Genomic DNA, 20311 nt, shown 5'->3' with positions numbered 1-20311 from the left:
GACAGAGTAACCATCGTAGTTTTCTGAAAACAGGAGGGACAAAGATAATGTTTGCTGAATAATTTTCTAATACGTCTTTGTTCATTATTGTATTAACTGCTTAAGAGCTGCAAGTGGTTGTTGGACCAAGCCTGTACAAATTTGAAGTTTTTAGATTTGGGAGAAAAGAATAAAAAATAACATATTAATTATCATTTCTTCTTCAACAGTTTTTTTCACTTTTTTCTGAAGGGATCATAAAGTAGCAACATGTTGATGCAACATGTTGCTAATAATCAATTTAGCATTTTTACTTCCTAGGCAACAAAATTGCGTAAAGATTAATTGCAGCGTGCTACCAATAAAAAACAATCGCATCTTTGGGCGAAATAGCGATCCATTGTAACCTTAACATAAAAAATTCACCACCGAAACTCTCGACAGTAACGGAAATCAAAACCTGCAAATTTACTAAATTTAAAACCGTGCCCAGCTCCTTCAAGCTCTTGGTCTTATATTGAGTGCAATTACATTTAGCCCAACTTATTCGACATCAATAATTATCCTTACAGTTTTTAACATATTAGTACAACTGAGCGGAGAGCCGATGAGGTGAAATGATTATTTTCAGAAAAAAATCTACTTGAATTACAAGTGTTGCATTTACTTTTGAAACGAGCCGCAGAACGAAGGAATTTAATCTAACCCAAAGCTGCCTCTGAAGTAGTGTTTAAATGGAAAAAAGCACTTTAATGCCGGAAAGGAAACCGAGGAATCTGAAGAGAAATTGTAACTGGAAGCGGAATGGAAACCGGAACCTGCAACAAACTGGAACTGGCGAAAAAGAACAGAGACGAAAAAGAACGAGAGCCAGAATCGGAAGAGAAACTGGAACCGAAAAAGGAACAGCAACCGGAGAAGGAACGTGAACCGAAATCGGAAGAGAAATTGGAACAGAAACCGGTACCGTAAAATAATCGTTTCAGAAAAATGGACGGGAGGTAGAAAAAACCGGTATGGGAAAAGAAAGGGACACCCGAAAAGTAACCGGAGCTGAAAAAAGAACCGGAACCATAAACGAAACCGGTACCGAAAAAGGAACTGGTACTAGAAAACTGGCACAGAAAAGGAACCGTTTCCGAAGAAGGAACCGGAGCTGGAAAACGAAGCTGGTTCCGAAAAAGGAACTGGTATTGGAAACCCGATCGTAAAAAGAAAACTGTACCGAAAATAAGCTCTTACCAAAAAACCGGTACCAAAAAACTGTGTACTAAAAGAAAAACAGTATGGAAAGAAACCGACACAGCAAAAAAAAAAAAAATAAATAAATAAAAAATAACTGTAACGCGATAAACTCCGAAGATATTTTAGGCAGAGATTTTGTTCCAATTTTCGTCGTGCTCCTTTTTTAATTTTATCTACAAATTTGTGGGACGGACCTACTTGTTTTTATGTCGACTCCGAAGGAAGATGAATTTCCACTGAGAAGTTTTTCATGGCACAAATACACTCGGAGTGCTTGCCAAACCCTGCCGAGGGGCGACCCCGCTTAGAAAAATTGTTTTCTAAATGAAAAAACTTGTTTCTAACATTTTGATGTTGTTTTGCCCGGGGCGTGAACCCAGGATCTTCGGTGTGGTAGGCGGAGTACGCTACCATCACACCACGGCGGCCTCCGTGGCACTTTTTACCTACGAAGAGATTTAGCCCGAGATTCTCTTTCAATTTGCGTTGTGATCCTTTTAATTTTTTATAAAATCGGAGAGTTTGCTAAACCACTGCCGAGAGTCGCCTCCACTTACGAAAACTTGTTTCTAATGAATGAATTGAAGTTGCTCTATCTGGGAGTTGAACCCAGGATCTTCTGTGTTAGAGATGGAGCACGATACTACCACATCACGGCTGCTGGCAGTGGTCACGATATCGTAATATTTACAGAGGGCTCACCACACGTTGAGGGAAATCAGTTGCAGTTTGAATGGCCCCGTTTCTATCTTTGGACAATGCACAAGGTATAAACGCTTCGAAAGTGGGCTGGACCAGGGTCAGTTGCAGTGTGTATTGAATATTTGTGCATCATCGTTCTCAAGTTAACGCTTGACTTTTTAATAAAAGTTAACATTTAACTGTTATTTTTTAGTTTTATAAGAAAAATAATTTCCAAAAACTTTTTTTTTTTGCTTTTATAATAAAGGTCAAAGTTTAACTTTTATTTTAGACTTTTGCAGCAAATGGCAACTTTTAACTGTTTTTTTTTTTTAATTTTATAATAAAAGCCATTTTTAACAACTGGTTTTAATTATTATTAAAGCCTACTTTTAACTATTTTTCGTAACTTTTATAATAAATATGAACTTATAACTGTTATTTTTGATTTTTATAACAAAAGTTAACAATAGCTATAAAATTTTGAAAATATACATAAGTGATTTCAGATAAATATTCCTTAGCTAACGAGCCTTGAATCGCAATACTTCCGCACAATCCTTTTACTAAAGTTAAAAAAGTTAACTGATACTTACAAATACCGTAAAAATAGAAAGTCTTTGAGAGCTTACACTGAAAGAAAAAGACTGGTAAAATGAACCAAAATACGGGTTAATTCAATCGAAATTTCTGTCAATTTTTATCCATCGCAACAAGATGTTGAATCAACTGCGCACAAATCGTTGACTCGTAACTGACTGTTTTAGTAGTCAAATGAACAAAAAAAGTTGTTGCGACAGCTTTGTATGAAAGTACCTATGTTGCGGCATTTGCAAGGCAGATGAGTTTTCACTGAGATCTTTTTATGGCAGAAATACACCCGGAGTGCTTGCCGAACCGTGCCGAGGGGCGACCCCGCTTAGGAAAATTTTCTTCTAATTGAAAAACTTTATTTCTAAAATTTGTATGTTGCTTTGCCCGGGGTGTGAACCCAGGGTCTTCGGTGTGGTAGGCGGAGCACGCTACCATCACACCACGACGGCCGCCATATACATACGTAAATATGTGCATACATATAGTACACAGCATACATAAGTACAAAGTAGAGAGCGCAGTGAGCGTAAAATTCTCTTTGAAATTTGCTCATGTATTGACTGTTGATCGCTGTTGACATGACCAGTGAGATCAGTTGTGTTAACAAAAAAAATCAGTTAGATTGATTAGGAATCTGTCAATTCTACAGAATTTTGTTAACTTAAGAGCGACAATTTCTCTTCTGTTGAAATGACTAAACTAATTTGTTCGCATGACAAAGAACTCGGTCGAATTAACCATAATTCGATCAATTTCACCGAATCTCCGTTATGTCAAGAACAACAGAACCGATTTGTTGATTTTACTAGCGCCATTTCTTTCAGTGTACTTACTGCTATGTCATCTCTTCCAAATCTCATTAAACTACTTACTTCCCATATGAAATTCTGCAATGTACACGATGACTTTGACGAAACCTAATTTTCCCATTGTCTTAAAATGTTAAGAAAAATTACGGCTACAACATGTAACATGACACACAGGAAAAATCACAAGCAATTTCCTCAAACGAAAATGTAATGTGATGCATGAAAAGCGAATGTTACTTAGCAACCTCATTACATTTTTCGGCGGAAGGAAGAAGGCATGGGAGCACAAAAGAAACCAAAACCTTGCCTTGTGGTAAGCAGCGCACAAAACATTAACCACAAAACAAATTAACTGGGTTTTTGTAACAATTTGTTGGTTAAAAAGATGTTTAGCAAGTGAACACAGCTGTTGCCGAACATAGTGAGGGGGCGGAGCACGTACAAAAGTTGATTTTGTGTGTTTTCAAAATATTTGATATCAAAAATAGAAATGTATAAATATAAATGGAATATGGGGGAATTATTTGCAATATACAAGTTTAGGATGACTAATGGAAAAATAGCAAATTACATGAAAATTCCACAAAAGCGCGAAAGTAAACCAGGTTTTCAATTTAAGAACAAATAAATAACATTAAGAAAATAGAAAAAAAACACAATTTCAACAAACTATGCCAGGACTTACATAAAAGAACCAGAAACTATTAGGGAACATAGTGGAACCACACAACAAAACAAGCCTTGAAAATAGCCTAAGCCTCAGCTTAAAGTTGTGACAACAAAACGCTGCGCCTGTCGTTCTTTAAAATATTTACCAAGCACAAAAACACAGTCAGACGAGAACTAGAAACACTGGAGAGGAGTAAATTAAAATACGCTCAACTTTAGAACATGAGTTTACATTTGTAGGCCAGCAAGAGGAAACAAGTAAATAGTAACAAAGCGTAAGCAATCAGCAAAAATAGCAAGCAAGAAGAAGCAGCAGAGGAGCGCAGTCAAAGGCATGCAATAGAAAGATTGTGGTACAAATAGAATGCAGCAACAACAAAAATATAAAGCAAAAAAACAAAAAAGACACAAAAGGAAACCCACAATAGAAGTTGACCAATTGAGGAAGTAGAATTTCCAAAGATTTTTGTGAGCATGCGAGTCACAACAATAACTGGTAGCGAAATTTCACATGTATGTGTGTGGGAGTCACATGACATTTTTTCTGTATTCTTGAGTTCTCTTTCTATTTTTCGTTTTTGTTTACTTTTTTAAGCTAGATATTTGTTATTCTTACAAGCTCCAATGTAGCGAAAACATAACAAAAAACAAAAGCAAGTTCATTTTTTTGTTAATAATTCGTTATATGCATTGTTGTTTCTAGTTTACTGTGTCTTGCTGATTTTCTGTTATAGCATCGGTTTCATTTCCTTTCAAACGTCCTTAGGTATGGGCTAATATGCTGCTTTTTTGCTGCCATGTTTTCATGAATGACAACGAAATGTTTTGTATCCTTGTTTTATAAAAAAAATTGAACATTTCTTTCATTCACTTTTGTCACTTTAGTTTGCTTGACACATTTTTCAATTTTGAAGACCGTCTTCAGTGACATTTTTCATCCTTTTAAATTAGTAGCCGAGTGACAGAGCTCAGGTCGGCTTTACTAAGCGTTGAAACAGAAATTCTACAGCTTTAAGGTATGCATTTATCTATATATATAAAAACCAAATTCTGTGTGTGTGTTCCCTATGGCAACGTATTTCCCACACTTCACATCACCCAATTTTGGCTATAGGTTCCTTCGACCAAGAGGAAGGTTTTTCATATTTCAGAACATTTTAAAGTAAAATTTTTTTGTTTCAAATTCACGTGCGCCACTGGTTGGTGCGACAAATTTTATATGTCAGCAAAGGTTACTCATACGACATGTACGTACTTAAGTTCAGAACTTTTGTTTGGTCATAGCATTGAATTCACAAAAAGTTAAAGCGATTGCATTGAGTGATTTAAAAGTTTTTATTATATTTAAGCATTCCATTGTAAAAATAGCTGTCTATATGAGATGATAGACAAAAAATGTGCAGCTAAAATATTGTAACGAATGTTAGCAGCACTGAGCGATGCTATCGACTCTAAGTCGATGCTAAGCAGTGACGTGAATTCACATCCATAGATCAATCATTATGTATCTACATAAACGAAACAATAATTGCGTCTACACATATGTACCATGTACGTATACGAGCAGCGGAGAGTCAATGCACAAACATATGCATATATCTGAGATACTCCTGAAAGTATGCAATGAGAAAAAACAGCTGAGGAGTTTGAGAGCTGCTGGACTAGTAGATTCTGGAAGCGCCTAGAAGATGCGAACGTTGAAATCAAAGATTTTAAAAGGCGGCTATTGTAGAGGCGCTGGAATTCAGTTTGATTTGAGCTGTCAAGCAGTTTCGATTAAGACGCTATCTAGCGAGCAAGAGCAATATTATTTTGAAATTCATCTTCATTTGAGCTATCAATCAGTTTGGTTATTAAGCAAGCTATTCGTTGCACAGTTTGAGTGTTATTGTGAAGTACTTTAATAAAGGCCATTTTGCATTATTACATATTGGAGTTATTTATTCAACAGTTTAGTGATTCGAACTTAGCAGAAGGGCAAATAAGAGGATTTGCAAGTAAATTCGTTACACTATTTTGATTAAGTTATAAGATTTTGAGTATGAATTGTGAGTGACAAAATAAAATTTGAAAAATAAAGCAAAGAATGATAAATTAGAGGAATGACGGACCTAAGAAAAAAGAAGGAGAGAGGTAGAGGGTGTAAAAAAAGAAAAGGGAGATATAGGGTAAGAATGAGAAAAATTGGGAGTAACATTTTGAAGAAGATCAATGATTGCTTGACTTTGAGTAACGGGAAGGAACGCGTTAAAATACACCTTATTTAGATTACTATCTGCCCAACCCGAGCAACGCCGGGTACGCTGCTAATAAATTTATAAAATTAAGGTTAGGTGGCAGCTCTACTCCAAACATTTTTATTGCAAAATTATATGAAATTGCTCTCGTTTGATACAAATAGTGGCCTATAGTTATTTAACATATTAATGCATGGTTTTCATTAGGTCATTATACAATTTTAATATCAAATTATCCATTTTCATTTATTGGTCAATTTAATTGCCCTTTGTAGTCAAAATGGATGTTAAACGAATTTGACATTGTATGACATGTGATTTTCAGGTATCAAAGACAAAATTGTCCTTGTTAAAACCAAGCATAAGTGAGCAAGCTTAGAATGAGATTTTCGATGACACACGAACTCAATGTAGGAAGCACCAAAAGACCACTAAATTTTTTGCTGGAATGGAAAAGTTATAATTATCAGTGTAGGACTTGTCCAACGAAAACAAAACGAAATAATATGTATGGAAACCAGTTATCCAAAGAAATCATATCGGCCGACATCTTTTATTATATCGTGGATTTGTAAACATAGAGCAAGCGCCGAGTAACACAAACACCCTGATATATACGGCCTTAACCAAGATTGAAAGAGCAAGGTAATGATCCAGGTAACCAAGATTTAAGGAACAGTGAGTTTCCATAGAGACTGAAAAGATTGGTCGCAAATTACCTAAATGGAAAAGTATCTGTTAAATTCAGAATTAAATCATTATGGTCAAGAGAAGGCATTACCTAAGAGATCTGTCCTATCCCTTGAACCCTGTAAGCATGCTAACTAACCAATTAGCGATTTCAGAAACCCGATGTTATTAGCTACTTAAATAGCTTTGTTGTATGCACCAAAGGGTATTCCTCACGATTTGTTTCTGCCTGAACCGGTAGTGTCGGACGGGTAATGTTGGATAGATCCTTTTTCTCTACTCTCCTTTGTACTCATGGGGGTAATGCTTGACAAGTCCTCTTTGTACCCCTCGGGTAGTGTCGGGCAGGTCCTCTTTGTATATGTAGGGGAAATTTTACCGATTTTATCATTTTTTTATACTCTAATGCAATATTTAATTTTTTTCGTATTGGGTTTGCAGTAAAATAAAACAAACACTACGCTAATGGTACATATCGACTGCATATCGCACACGCCCAATCTCAGAAATCGTTTGAAGAACGCTCTATATCTGAATTTGTTTTAAAAACGCCGTCTTAGAATTCGGTTGAAGAGCACCCTATCCCAAAGTCGCCTTATCTGAGCTCTTAAATAAATTCTGACATTTGCAGAGGCGTTTGTAAAAAAAATCTAGGGCGTTCTTCAACTGGATTCTGAATAGGTCATTTCTGAAATAGGTTGTTGTTCAAATGTTTTCGAAATGGCAGCCGACATAGGGTGATATTCAACTCAGCATTCGATATGGGCCTAGTGTTTTGAGTTCGGTATAGGGCGCCGCATTTTCTTTGCCTTTTCTTATTGTTTCTTAAAATTGGCAACATTGATTTCAAACTGACTAATCCCCACTGCACCCTAAAGGTATTAGAAGGGATCTATTATGCCCCATTGTACACAAAAGCGTGATGGTTGATGGTGAATGAGGACAAAACGAAGTACCTGCTGTCATCGAGCAAAGAGTCAGCGCATACGCGTTTTGGCAACCACGCTACTGTTGGCAGCCATAATTTCGAAATAGTAAAAGACTTCATTTATTTAGGAACCAGCATCAAACAGCAACAACATCAGCACTGAAATCCAGCGAAGAATCAATCTTGCCAATAAATGCTACTTTGGACTAGGTAGGCAATTGAAAAGTAAAGTCCTCTCTCTCGGCGAACGAGAATCATACTCTACAAGTCACTTATAGTACCCGTCCTGCTATATGGGGCAGAAGCATGGACCATGACAACAGCATATGAAGCGGCTTTGGGAGTGTTCGAGAGAAAAGTTCTTCGAAAGATTTATGGACCTCTACGCGCTGGCGATGGCGAGTACCGAAGAAGATTTAATGATGAGCTGTACGAGCTATACGCAGACATCACCAAAGTCCAGCGAATTAAAACGCAGCGGCTGCGCTGGCTAGGCGATGTTATGCGAATGAAAGATGATGCTCCAGCCAAGAAAGCGTTACTATCGGAACCCGCCTATGGAAGCAGAGGTAGAGGGCGGCCCCCACTCCGTTGGAAGGGCCAGGTGGAAAACGATTGAAACTCCCTTGGTGTGACCAATTGGCGCCGGTTGGCGGAGCGAAGGAGCGAATGGCGCGCCTTGCTGGACGGCCATAACCGTTTAGACGGTTAAGCGCAAAATTAAGTAAGTAAGTACACAAAAGCGACCAACAGCAGTACACTCTCTTAAGGGATTATTCGACGAGTTTGTGCATTTGTAGTAGAGTAATTTTTAAATCGATATTTTAACGCTACATTTTCGGAAATATTTTTAATGGCCTGCACTGCTCCTTGAGAATACCTATCAATACATATTGTGACGAATATTAGCATCACTAAGCCGATACTAAGCAGCCACTCGTATGCACGTAAACAAATCAATCATCATTTACACACATGCATACAAGGCAGCGGAGAGATACTCACAAACGCATGCCATCATCAGCCGACGTAGTACTCACATATACACACGCATATAGCTACAAACTACAAATATGCATGTATATGGTTGGTAACCAAGCATGAAGTTTACGAAATTACTAGACCTTAGGAGAAATGGGTGAACGAGGAAACCGAGAGTATAAAAGCAGCGCAATGTGAGGCATGACTAATCAGTTTTGATTTAAGCACGCTAATGGTTGTGAAGTATAAGTGTTATTGTGAAGTAGTTCAAAGTAGTCTAATAAAGACCATTCTGCATTATTGAATATTAGAATTATTTATCCAACAGTTTAGCGATTCGAACGTTAGCAGAAGGTTTGGAATAAGCGGAATTTCCCTAAATTCGTTACAATATAAATTTTGTTTAATCTTAGAATTGTAGTTTGCCCGGAAAAGGGGAGCAACAATTTTCGACTTGGCTATTTATATATATATATATAGATGAAATTCATTAACTTACCAATAAAGCTTTTCCGTTTATTAATCGTGGCTGTAATTTGCGCCGACACACCAAAATCAGCCAACTTAACATCACCCTGTTCGGTTAGCAAAATATTGGCGCCTTTAATATCACGATGCATTTTACCCATCGTATGCAGGTACTCGAGCCCTTTCAGCGTTTCACGACACATATAGGCGATTTGTTGTTCGGCTAGTGGCCCAGTCACTTGATATATATCCTGCAAACTACCGCCACCACAATATTCCATACAAATCCATAATTTGTCACGTCGTAAATATGAACCATAATATGTGATAATATTTTTGTGTCGACAATCACGCATCATAATAATTTCCTGTTGTATGATTTGGATGTCATCGGTGGGCTCGAGTTTGATGACTTTGATGGCGGCCAATTCATTACTCTGTATGCGTTTCGCCTGTAAGAGGAGAGGACGAAGAAAACAACAAGTAGATATTGATAGAAAGTGTGATTGTATGTGTGTGTCACAAGATAAATGCCAAAGACAATAAATGCAAATTGCTTTTATTATTATTCAAATGATTTTCAAACACAGCAAAGTGGCAATTGGTCCTAACAAAACACTTTCGTTCGAAGAATAACAAAATGGTCATAATGATGATATGAAGGCGAAAGTGCGCAAGGTGGTGATATTGCCATTTGCATATACATTAAACGGGGTACATTTGTATGGACGAAAGTTAACCGATATCGCGCCATCGATTTTTCGATAGGATTTGGGCTCAGGAAAAAAAAAGTGCCACTACGCATACCCAAAAGAATAATTTTCGAGCCTGCGAAAAAAAATGGCGAAATGGTAAATTTTTCGACCAAAACACTCCCGAAACCCCAAATACGTTGGCAATAACAGTTTTTAAGAAAAAAAAAAATATATATTTTTTGGAATTTGGGGAGTGTTTTGGTGGAAAAATTGACCCTTTCGCCATTTTTTTTTCGCAGGCTCGAAAATTATTTATTGGGTATGCGAATTGGATCTTTTTTTCCTGAGCCCAAATCCTATCGAAAAATCGATGGCGCGATATCGGTTAATAAATCGACCCAGTCTAATATACATACATACGAGTATAGAGACGCTGTATTGCCAAAGAGTTGCATGTGCCCTGAAAACGGAATTTTCGACTGCTTGATGGTTGCGCCAATAAATTTTCAATTCTTTTCGCTTTCGGCTGGCGCATAAAACTGTTAGAGCAAAACGTTTGAATGAGGGTGAAAACGGGAAAAACTGATTTACATCTTATTAAGTTTTGCACGCATAAGAGTTGAAGGCATCTTTACACACACGCACATGCAGCAGCGAACAGAAAAAGTGCAGTGGTAATTTTGATCAAATTTCGGCAATTGAACGCTTCTTTTTTTAATTTTCAATATTTTCAAATATGCAAATCAATATCAAAACCGTTTTAAAAAAAAATCGAAATAATTTTTCGAACTTTCGAAAAATTCGAAGTTTCCAAAAAAATCCGAGAAATATTTTCGAACTTACGAAAATTTTCGAAATTTGAAAAAAATTCGAGAAAAAATTGTCAAACTTTGGAAACAATTCGAAAATTCGAGAAAAATGTTCGAACTTTCGAAATTCAAATATTTCTCAGAATTTTTTTGGTATGCAGATTTGGAGCACGAACAACTTTAGACTGCGAAAGTACAAGTTAAGCGGCTCTCATAGTTCGCATTCAATTTTGAGAATTATTTTCGTGAAGGGTGTTTAAGTTTTTTCATCCATACAAAATGTGACATGTTTTCTGTATGAAAGAAACTCTTATTTTAGAAAAAAAATTGCCAAAAACCAATGCAAATTAGCTTGTACTGTTTTAGACTAAAACAAAAATGCATACTCAACAAAAATTCAGAGAGCTCCAAATAACAAGTTCATAATTTCTGTAAAATTTTCCCGAATTCTCGATTTTTTTCGAAAACGTTTTCGTGATTGGTTTCATAGTCACAGTAGCAAAATTCATAGCAGTTCTTTGTTAAAATATCGAAAATAAAAAAAAAAGAGTTCAATTGACGAAATTTTATACAAATTTCCACTGCGATTTTTCTTTTCGTTGCTGTACATACATATGCACTATTGAGGCAACACATTAAAAAACAAAATTTCCTTTTTAAATTTTTATTACATGGCAATACCCACTTTCACCTTAGCATATCAGAGTCATCCCTATTGCAGTCGCCGCCTCTTTAACCCGCTCTACCCGCTTGATTGCTTTATATAGCTGCTGCCATTTTATGTTGTATGCAAATATTTGAATTTTCAATAAATTTCCCTGATGCATTTAATGCTTTTACTGCTCTTACTTTTCATTTTCTTTGTTTAAGAAAAAAAAATAATAATAATAATAAAAATGCAAAACTTGTGTATACTCGGTAAACTATTTCAACGAAAAAAGTACTGTTCGGTAAAAGTAAGTGAAAGTTGAATTAAATTCAATGTAACGGCAAAAAAGAGATATGAGAAATTACTAAAAACGTTTGAACAGTTTGTTAAGTTGATTGCTTTTTGGTTGGGAAAATGTTTGACATTTAAGTAAATCCATTAAATACCATTCAGTTGGCTATCTCAATGACATATCAAGATCACTATTGATACCTTAGTGGGTAGTGGTGTTGTATTGGATATTCGTACGTAAGAGACAGCATAGCAAATCGGTTGAATAAATGGATTGGAAAATAAATTTGTTGAGAAAACGAAAGTAGTATTAAAATTCAATATTTTCACTTTTCAAATGAACAGTCGTGGAGGAAGATTTAAACGTAGATTATGTGCAATGCGCCTAAAAGTATGCAACGTTGACTACTTAGGCAATACTTATTTTGAAAGGCTTTTTTTCGTCAAGAACTCAAGAATCACAGAACCGATGGTAACGAAGCTTAGAACGTGTATTCTTTTCTGTTTAACGAGAAAATTTTTTGGAAATATTGACACATACATATGTGAAACGGTATAAGTCGAGAATTTGTTTGTCCTTAAAAGCTTTAAAATAGAATAAATTCATTTTCAATATTTCAAACCCTTTCCATGATGTGAAGCAGGCGTAGCGCTAGAATGCTTCAACAACGAACAACTTTTTAAGTTTTGCTGTACAATTTAACAGGGGAATGATGCCGGAAGATAAGAATAAGAGAGGAAAATAGTGATAACTATGGCGATAGAAGTGGAAAGAACTATTGCTGAGTTAGAGAAAGGTAAAAGAACGGGTGAAGTTGGAGAGACCGTGCCATAGGGAGGGCATAGCCAGAAAGGGGAAAAAGTGAATTTTGAGAAGCAATGGCACGCAATTGACGTAAACAATTGCATGTTGTGATGTTCCGCCCATTCGAACTATAGCCTATGCCGCTCATTCTAAAAATGTTTGAAGAATGTCAATTGAAGTTCAAACTACTTTTATTATACTTTAGCTGGAATGAGCATGTGGCGAATTTGAAAGGCGTTGTGCGGGCGAAATTATGTGAGAGGCATGTGTTCCAATTAACTGTTTAGGCGGCGATGCGCAAGTTTTTATTTAGAGTGCAATTTTGGAAAAAAAAAAATATGATAAAATTCGATTATTTATTTACAGCGTCATCTAGTGTTAAGTGACAGCAACTACTACAGCTAAAACTTGCTGTTTCCCTGCAAAAATCGCGAGTGGACCACATGATCCAACGATTTTTGCAGGGTTCCTATGAACCTTTGCTGCGCTCAATTAGTAATATACGATGCAGTTGGCGTAGGCGTACTAGTACGCTGACAAGCTTCTACGCTTATACAGCGTATTGTTCGACGTAAAAAAAATTATTTTACGTTTTTACGGTAGTACGTTACTACGCATTTACGCTTGAACGCTAAACTCCTACGCTGATACATATTAAAGCTATTGCAAATTTACGCTAACACGCTCTTACGCTTTCACGCATACACGTTTTGCGCTAGTACGTTCATTCGCTCCTATTATAATACGACTCTTCCCTAAACCTTCGAGAAGCCTTTTAGGGGCTACAAAATCTACAAGAACCACACGATGTCTTACACTTTAAGCTGATTTTAAACTCGTATGACTAGGGACACAAGAATATTAGCCAGCGAGTGCGAGACGATAGAAATCCATAAGTTGGCTTTTAATTTGTATTGATTTGAGTCATTTTAAGTTATGCATTTTTTTAGCCAAATCAATTTTAGTCCTTCAATGTCCATGTTGAAGGTCTCTAAAAGTTCGAATTGATTTTTGACAACTTTTTTTCCGAAGTATGTGTCGGATTTTCTTCCATATAAAAAAAAAATTATTATACTTTTTATAGAAGAAAATCTGAAACATCCTTCGAAAAAAATTGTCAGTAATCTATGCTTTTTCGTAAAATTTTCTCGAATTTTCGAATTTTTTCGAAATTGATTTGAGCCTTGTTTGCATAGTTTTAGTCGAAAAATTTTAGATTTTTTTCTTAAACTATCGGAAATAAAAAAGGACTTAATTGAAAAAATTTGATTATAGAAGTTCTTGCTTTATTTATCGAAAATAAAAAAATTTGGATTAAGTTGACGAAATTTGATAAAAATTAACACTGCTGTTTTATTGTGCGCTGCTATAAGTCGTGTTTCTTAATTCAGATTTTCCGTGCTGAAGGTGTTCAGTCAATTTGAAGTTCTTATGAACCAAAAAGTTTAATTTTTAATATAAATATAAATATATCTTAATACCAAATAAAAATAAAATATAAAAATGTTACGTTTACGCATCGGTACACGTCTTTTCAAGCGGTACGGATTAGAACTGCAAAAGTATCGATATAAATATCGATACATCGATACCAGGTTCGTTGTTGCGATTATCGATGTTTTTTTCTAAATATCGATCACTTTATTCCCATTTCTTACTCCTTTTTCTAGCGGCGGAATTACCAGCGTCTAAAACTGTGGTAAGACAAATAAAACATGAATAATTAAAATTACATACATTATGTCAGATTTGTGTTTATTTTAGATGAATACCTAACAAGTTGGTGGCTCTGAATATTGAAAAATTCTTACAAAAATTCAATGTGAAAGTTGCGTTATTTTTTTCATATTAGATTTAGATATACACGCAGCAGAAGACATCATTGAGTTTGAATACGAAAATTGTGTTGCCAAAAAGCTACGAAGTACAAAGTCAAGCATTTGGACCCATTTTGGCAAAATCAGTAATACTATTGCAAAAAATGTTATACAACTAGTGGTAATACGTCCAATTTGTTTCACCATCTAGAACGATAGCATACAACTGCAAATATAGATTCACATAGCTCGCCAAATAAGATTAATTTTTATATGAAAAAATATATGAAGATCCATCATTACGCAAAAGGCTTTTGCCAGCACCCTACTGGGGTTTAGCCACCGCAGACGTTCGACCTTTTCCCCATAGTGGATGACAAAGGGTTATGTAACTTTGTATATACCCTCGCTTCGCTGTATAAGCTACCATCGCGGACAACTTTGCAGAATGTGTTTTATGATCGTTTCGAAGATATGAAGACAATATTACATATATATATATACACGTACTAGCTTTACCAGGCGCACGTTGTAACGCCCGAGATCGAATGGATGTTGCGTTATTTTTTCTGTTTTGTTTGTTGATAATTTAATTTATTGTTCTGTAAATTGAATTGAATTTTGTACGCATATTTGGTGAAATTTTCTGTTAAAACATTTTATTCTTGTATCTTATTGTATCTTATTTTATATTATTGTATTGCTTTTACCGCTGATGATTGTTGCTTTGATTACATTCCGAAGAAGCATGACTGGTGAGCCAATTTTCAAAGATGATATATGCGCAGGCATTCCTTTTGGTTCTAAGGAGTATAGAAATTCATTTGGATAATTCACAATTTTATCTTCATCTGTAACTGTGTCGATCGATTTATATTTCGTCACTTCACCAGGAAATTGATTTTGAATGCGATAATTGATTTTGTTAACATGATAATTTTTGGGAGCTAAGGTAGTTCTTTCGCATAGCCAAAAAACAAAAACATTTAAATTTGAAATTCTTAATTCTGAAATATGAAAAACTTTCGTCTTGATCGAAGGAACCTCGAGCGAAAATTTGGTGATGATCGAAGTATAGCAAACACGTTTTCATAGGGAACACACACACAGTATTGGATTTTTATAGAAGATGTAGATAGACCGAAGCTAAACAATTTTTTTTAACGGCGGCAGATTACTAAACGTCCAAAAGGCATAAGAGCTAAACTCAACAATGCAGTCAAACTTTAGGTGTTAAAATAACTTAAGTTTGTACGGCAGCCATAGTTTTTCCCCATTCCACATTTTACTGGAGGTTTTAGGACTTAACGTCGCATAGCTCCTTACCAAATTTAATTATCCTACCATTACGACATCCAGATATATGCAGTATAATATATTCCATTTGTATGGGAGGTGCCACGCCCCCTTTTTCTCAATTCCATATTTTCTTGGTGGTGTTAAGGATCGACCCTCAAAAAAATCCGTACTGAATTTCAATGTTCTGGCATGTATACCTTCAAAGTTATGCTGTACCAAAGATTCCTTTTGAATGGGAGGTTCCACGTCCCCTTTTTCCCAATTCCTCATTTTCTTGGTGATGTTAGGGATTGACCTCATATAACTCCTCACTGAATTTCAATTTTCTGGCATGTATACCTTCAAAGTTATGCATTACTAAAGATTCCATTTGTATGGGAGGTGCCACACCCCCTTTCTCCAAATTCCGCATTTTCTTGGTGGTGCTAGGGATTGACGTCATATAACTCCCCATTGAATTTCAATGTTCTGGCATGTATACCTTCAAAGGTATGCAGTACCAAAGATTCCATTTGTATGGGAGGTGCCACGCCCCTTTTATATATCGAAATTATTTTTAGCCTAAAACCTTCCCGTTGATCGAAGGAACCCATAACCAAAATTTGGTGATGATTGATGTGTGGGAAATACGTTTCCATAGCGAACACACACACACACAGAATTTGATTTTAATATATATATGGCTAAACCGATTTGGGATTTCAAAATCAACTAACCATCATCTCTCCTTCCTGTATCTTTCCTAAAAATTTCATGGCAATCTGTCGAGCCGTTCTCGAGTTATGGAGTGACAATCAAAATGTACACTTCTTTTTATATATATAGATATATTATATTTACATACCAAATGTCTGATATATACCTGATATTGCTTTTAAATTGAGTAAGCGCTTTTCACTATAACAAAAAATTCGATATATATCGCGATATATCGATACCCTCCCTCTTAAATATCGAAAATATCGAGTATGCCGAATATCGATACTTTTGCAGCTCTAGTACGGATATGTTTGCGTGTAATTATTTGATTTTTATGCTTATTATTGTAAATATCTCCTTCATCTCCTAACGTTGCTAGAACAATTGCCAATATTTCAAGCCAATTAAATACATTTCAAAAAATGCAGGAATCAAACAATCTACTTAAGTAAGTTGCTGCGTAAATTTTCTTTTCAAATACTTAAGAATTAAAAGTAATTCGAGCTACATGCTTACGGCAATAAAGCATTAAACTTGAAGTGATTGGAGAGTGGTAAACTACTCGAAAGAAAATATAGCATCAAATGACCGCACTAACTTTACGCTAGCTGGCAGCAGCTGGGATTTATTCTAGCAACGCAATAAAAAAAAGAAAAGATAAATACAAATTTTGAGATAATTTTCAGCATCGAATTTGCAGCAGCCAAAATTGTGGTAATTTCAGCATTGCAGTTGTTAAGAAGAGATCAACTTACACAGCTGCTTAACCCGAGAGACTTTACAACTTTAAACTATTCGAACGAAAAAAAGGATAACAAACCAACGAAGAAAACAAGTAAACAACAAGTGCAATAAGGCATTATGACAAAACAATACTTCGCAACTGCTGCAGGGTCCTTAAAGCAGGACAGCGCATTTCTCTCTGAGCGTATTAGGAAGCAAGCAAGCTAGGAAATCGGATCGGATGCCAATGCATACCGACAATGAAAAATGTATATGGAGAGGAAGAGCTCTGTAACGGATGGAGCGCATTTTTGTGGTTAACAATGCTCTTTACATATGTATGTGTATGTATTATATATATGTGTGTCCATGCATTAAAACGTATGCAAATGATGAAATAGCATTGTTGTTGTAAATACAAGGATCACAATAGTATTTGTCATGTTTACAGGTCAGTGAGTTTTTCAATTTGTATTTTACTGCATTTTTCGTTAAATTCACAATCGAATGCATTTATTTCACCTAAAATGCGGTTTTATCCAAATCAAAATCAAAATCAATCTTATTTCGGTTCGTATATTTTCTATTTTTTTTTTTTTTTTGTTATGCGTGTGGTAAACTGTGCTGCTATAGCAGCATCTAAAATCCAATAAAATACTCGCTTTTTTTTGGATTTTTAAATTAAATTCTTGGAAACTTTTATTTGCCTGTTTGCATTCGCAATTTCTGGAAACCATTTTGGCGCATTTGACTTCATCGAGTGGTTTACAGGTGGCTGCACATGCAGAATTTAATAGTTGAGGAGCTAAAAGACGTCATGAGTTTTTGATTCATACGCCAGTGCGTAGCCATACGATTTGAAGGACGGAGCACATTTCAGTTTTTACTATTGAGTTCATGTTTCTTTGTTTTGGGTAAATGAGTATAAACGAAAGCGTTTTACTACGCAAAATTTGCAATGCTCCGAAAAATAGCAGTAAAGAGGTCATAGGTTTTCGTGGAAAAATGCTTGCGAAATTAATTACAAAACTTTTTTATGGTGAAAGTGCATTAACGGCAAAGTTAACATAACAACACATAATTTCACCATAATGAAAATTCGTGGAAAATACAATTTTTGAAAACATGTTCTCCCCTGTAGGGATGGTAGGACGATTTTATGTTTAGTTTTGATTTCTTAATCCAAAACTGAGTGCGAAGTCTAAAGAAAACGTCTAATGAGACCAAGTTTTTTTTTCATGCGAAGAACGCAAAAGGAACCCAAACATACCAAATTCGAAAATGTTTCGAGGTTGATCTGACCCTACTTTAAATTCACTTTACAAAGTTTTACGTAAATCGCAGCGACAGCTTGAAATAAATCACTGTGACTGACTGCGTACCGCCCGCAGTCACGCTTACCAATAATGGCAATTACTAATCCAATCACAGTTCTAGTCACGAGAACAATAAGATGCAAGAATATGAACCACAAGTTGATACTATCTATACCGATTTTTCGAAGGCTTTTGACAAAGTCAACCATTCATTACTAATATCTAAACTTGCTGGCTTGGGATTCCATTCTAGTATGCTATCTTGGGTGAGCTCTTACTTGGCAGATCGTAGCTGTGTTGTTGTGGTAGATGGTATTTGTTCGCGGTCGTTTACTACCACCTCTGGTGTACCCCAAGGGAGTGTGTTGGGACCCTTATTATTTGTTATCTTTATTAATGACAAACGTCATTGTTTCAGTTATGCTGAATTCTTATTGTATGCTGATGACTTGAAGATTTTTGCATCAATCACAACTCATTCTGAGTCCACTATGCTCCAAGCTGATCTTGATAACGTAATGGACTGGTGTAGACAGAATCGTGTGCTTTTAAATATAAGTAAATGTTTTAGTATTACCTTTGCTAAAACTCGAAATGTTCTTCCTGTTTCTTGTCATATTGGGGACTCTACACTGAGGGTTGTTGATGAAATATCAGATCTTGGTGTAGTCTTTGATGCGAACTTTCTATTTCACAGTCAGATTAATTATGTCATTGCGAAGTCTTATTCCACACTCACGTTCATTCGCCGTTTCAGTATGGATTTTAGCGATCCTTATACTTTAAAACTTTTATTTACAACCCTAGTGCGATCTAAACTAGAATATGCTGTTTTCATTTGGAGGCCGTACCATGCCTGCCATATAGACCGACTTGAGCGTATTCAAAAAATATTTTTGCGATTTGCCCTCCGCTCTTTGCGTTTTCACGATCCTGTTCTAATATATAGTTCTAGGTGTCTTTTAATTAACCTGAAATCTTTAGTGAGTAGAAGATCAATGCTATCATTGACATTTTTATATGATATCATCAATGGGACGGTTGACTCGCCCTATCTTTTAGAACGTATTCGGTTCAATGTTCCATCGCGAACCCTTCGATGTCACGATTTTTTCTGGTTAGATAGATTTAGAACGGCTTATGCTTCTAATTCTCCAATTGATAGGGCAATGAGGGAGTTTAATTTGCTGTATTCTATAGATATTGATTTCTCATTAAACAAATTTAGGTTTAAACTACTATTGAATGAAATAATTTGAATATTTTATATTTATTAGTTAAGATACATTTGTAAATAGTCTGTAAGGAGGTTCTGATTGTCCTAGACTGTAATATGAATAAATAAATAAATAAATAAAAACTTGTCTGCTATCTACTTCTAGGTGTCATTATATCGCTCTTCCTTTACTATTCAGTCACAGATAAAAATCGCTACAGCTAAGAGACATAGAAAAGGGTGATCTGATTTTCTCAAAAATTGCTGTGTCTGCCAGATCTAGTTTTAAATATAAGTGTAGGGAATTCGGGTTATTCTGCTGATGTTCGATATTCAATAACGTTCACATAGCACATCAACATCAATCAGCCATAAAAAAAGTTCCTATTGTTTTCACCGTGAAAGGCTTTATGAGTGCTTTTTGCCAAAGGACTGATGCCAATGCAGATCCTTTAGGAGTCGCACAAAAGCCCACTGAACAAAAACACCATAAGGGAGTTCGCAGTTTTGTGTATTTTTGTGTTGGGAACTTTGCTATAGCAAATGAAAGCTACAGATCGTGAGCAACTTTTTTTCGTTTTAAATTTTTTCCTTGCATATTTTGTTTTATTTTGGCAGTTGTTAATTTGCTATTCAAAATTGAAAAAATAAACTACGCTTTTTGATGTTGCGTATTTGCCATGATGTAGCAAATGCATAGACGTATAATTT

General features: G+C 35.6%; 1 protein-coding gene across 14 annotated transcripts in view; it reads right to left on the bottom strand.

Moving 5' to 3' along the window:
• hppy (MAP4K3-like protein hppy) overlaps positions 1-20311 on the bottom strand; it is a 318991-nt gene that overhangs the window by 66578 nt on the left and 232102 nt on the right. For all 14 annotated transcript variants that reach the window (XR_010950503.1, XM_067770997.1, XM_067770995.1 and 11 more), the window contains one exon: positions 9313-9733. Coding sequence is in view for 13 of the 14 variants with exons in the window: in XM_067770997.1 (XP_067627098.1) it covers positions 9313-9733 (421 nt within the window). In the remaining variant the exon portion in view is untranslated. The remainder of the gene's footprint in view (positions 1-9312; positions 9734-20311) is intronic.

This window comes from Eurosta solidaginis, chromosome 3 (assembly GCF_040869045.1).
Source record: "Eurosta solidaginis isolate ZX-2024a chromosome 3, ASM4086904v1, whole genome shotgun sequence".
Taxonomy (NCBI): Eukaryota; Metazoa; Arthropoda; class Insecta; order Diptera; family Tephritidae; genus Eurosta; species Eurosta solidaginis.
This window is presented reverse-complemented; position numbering and strand designations above follow the sequence as displayed.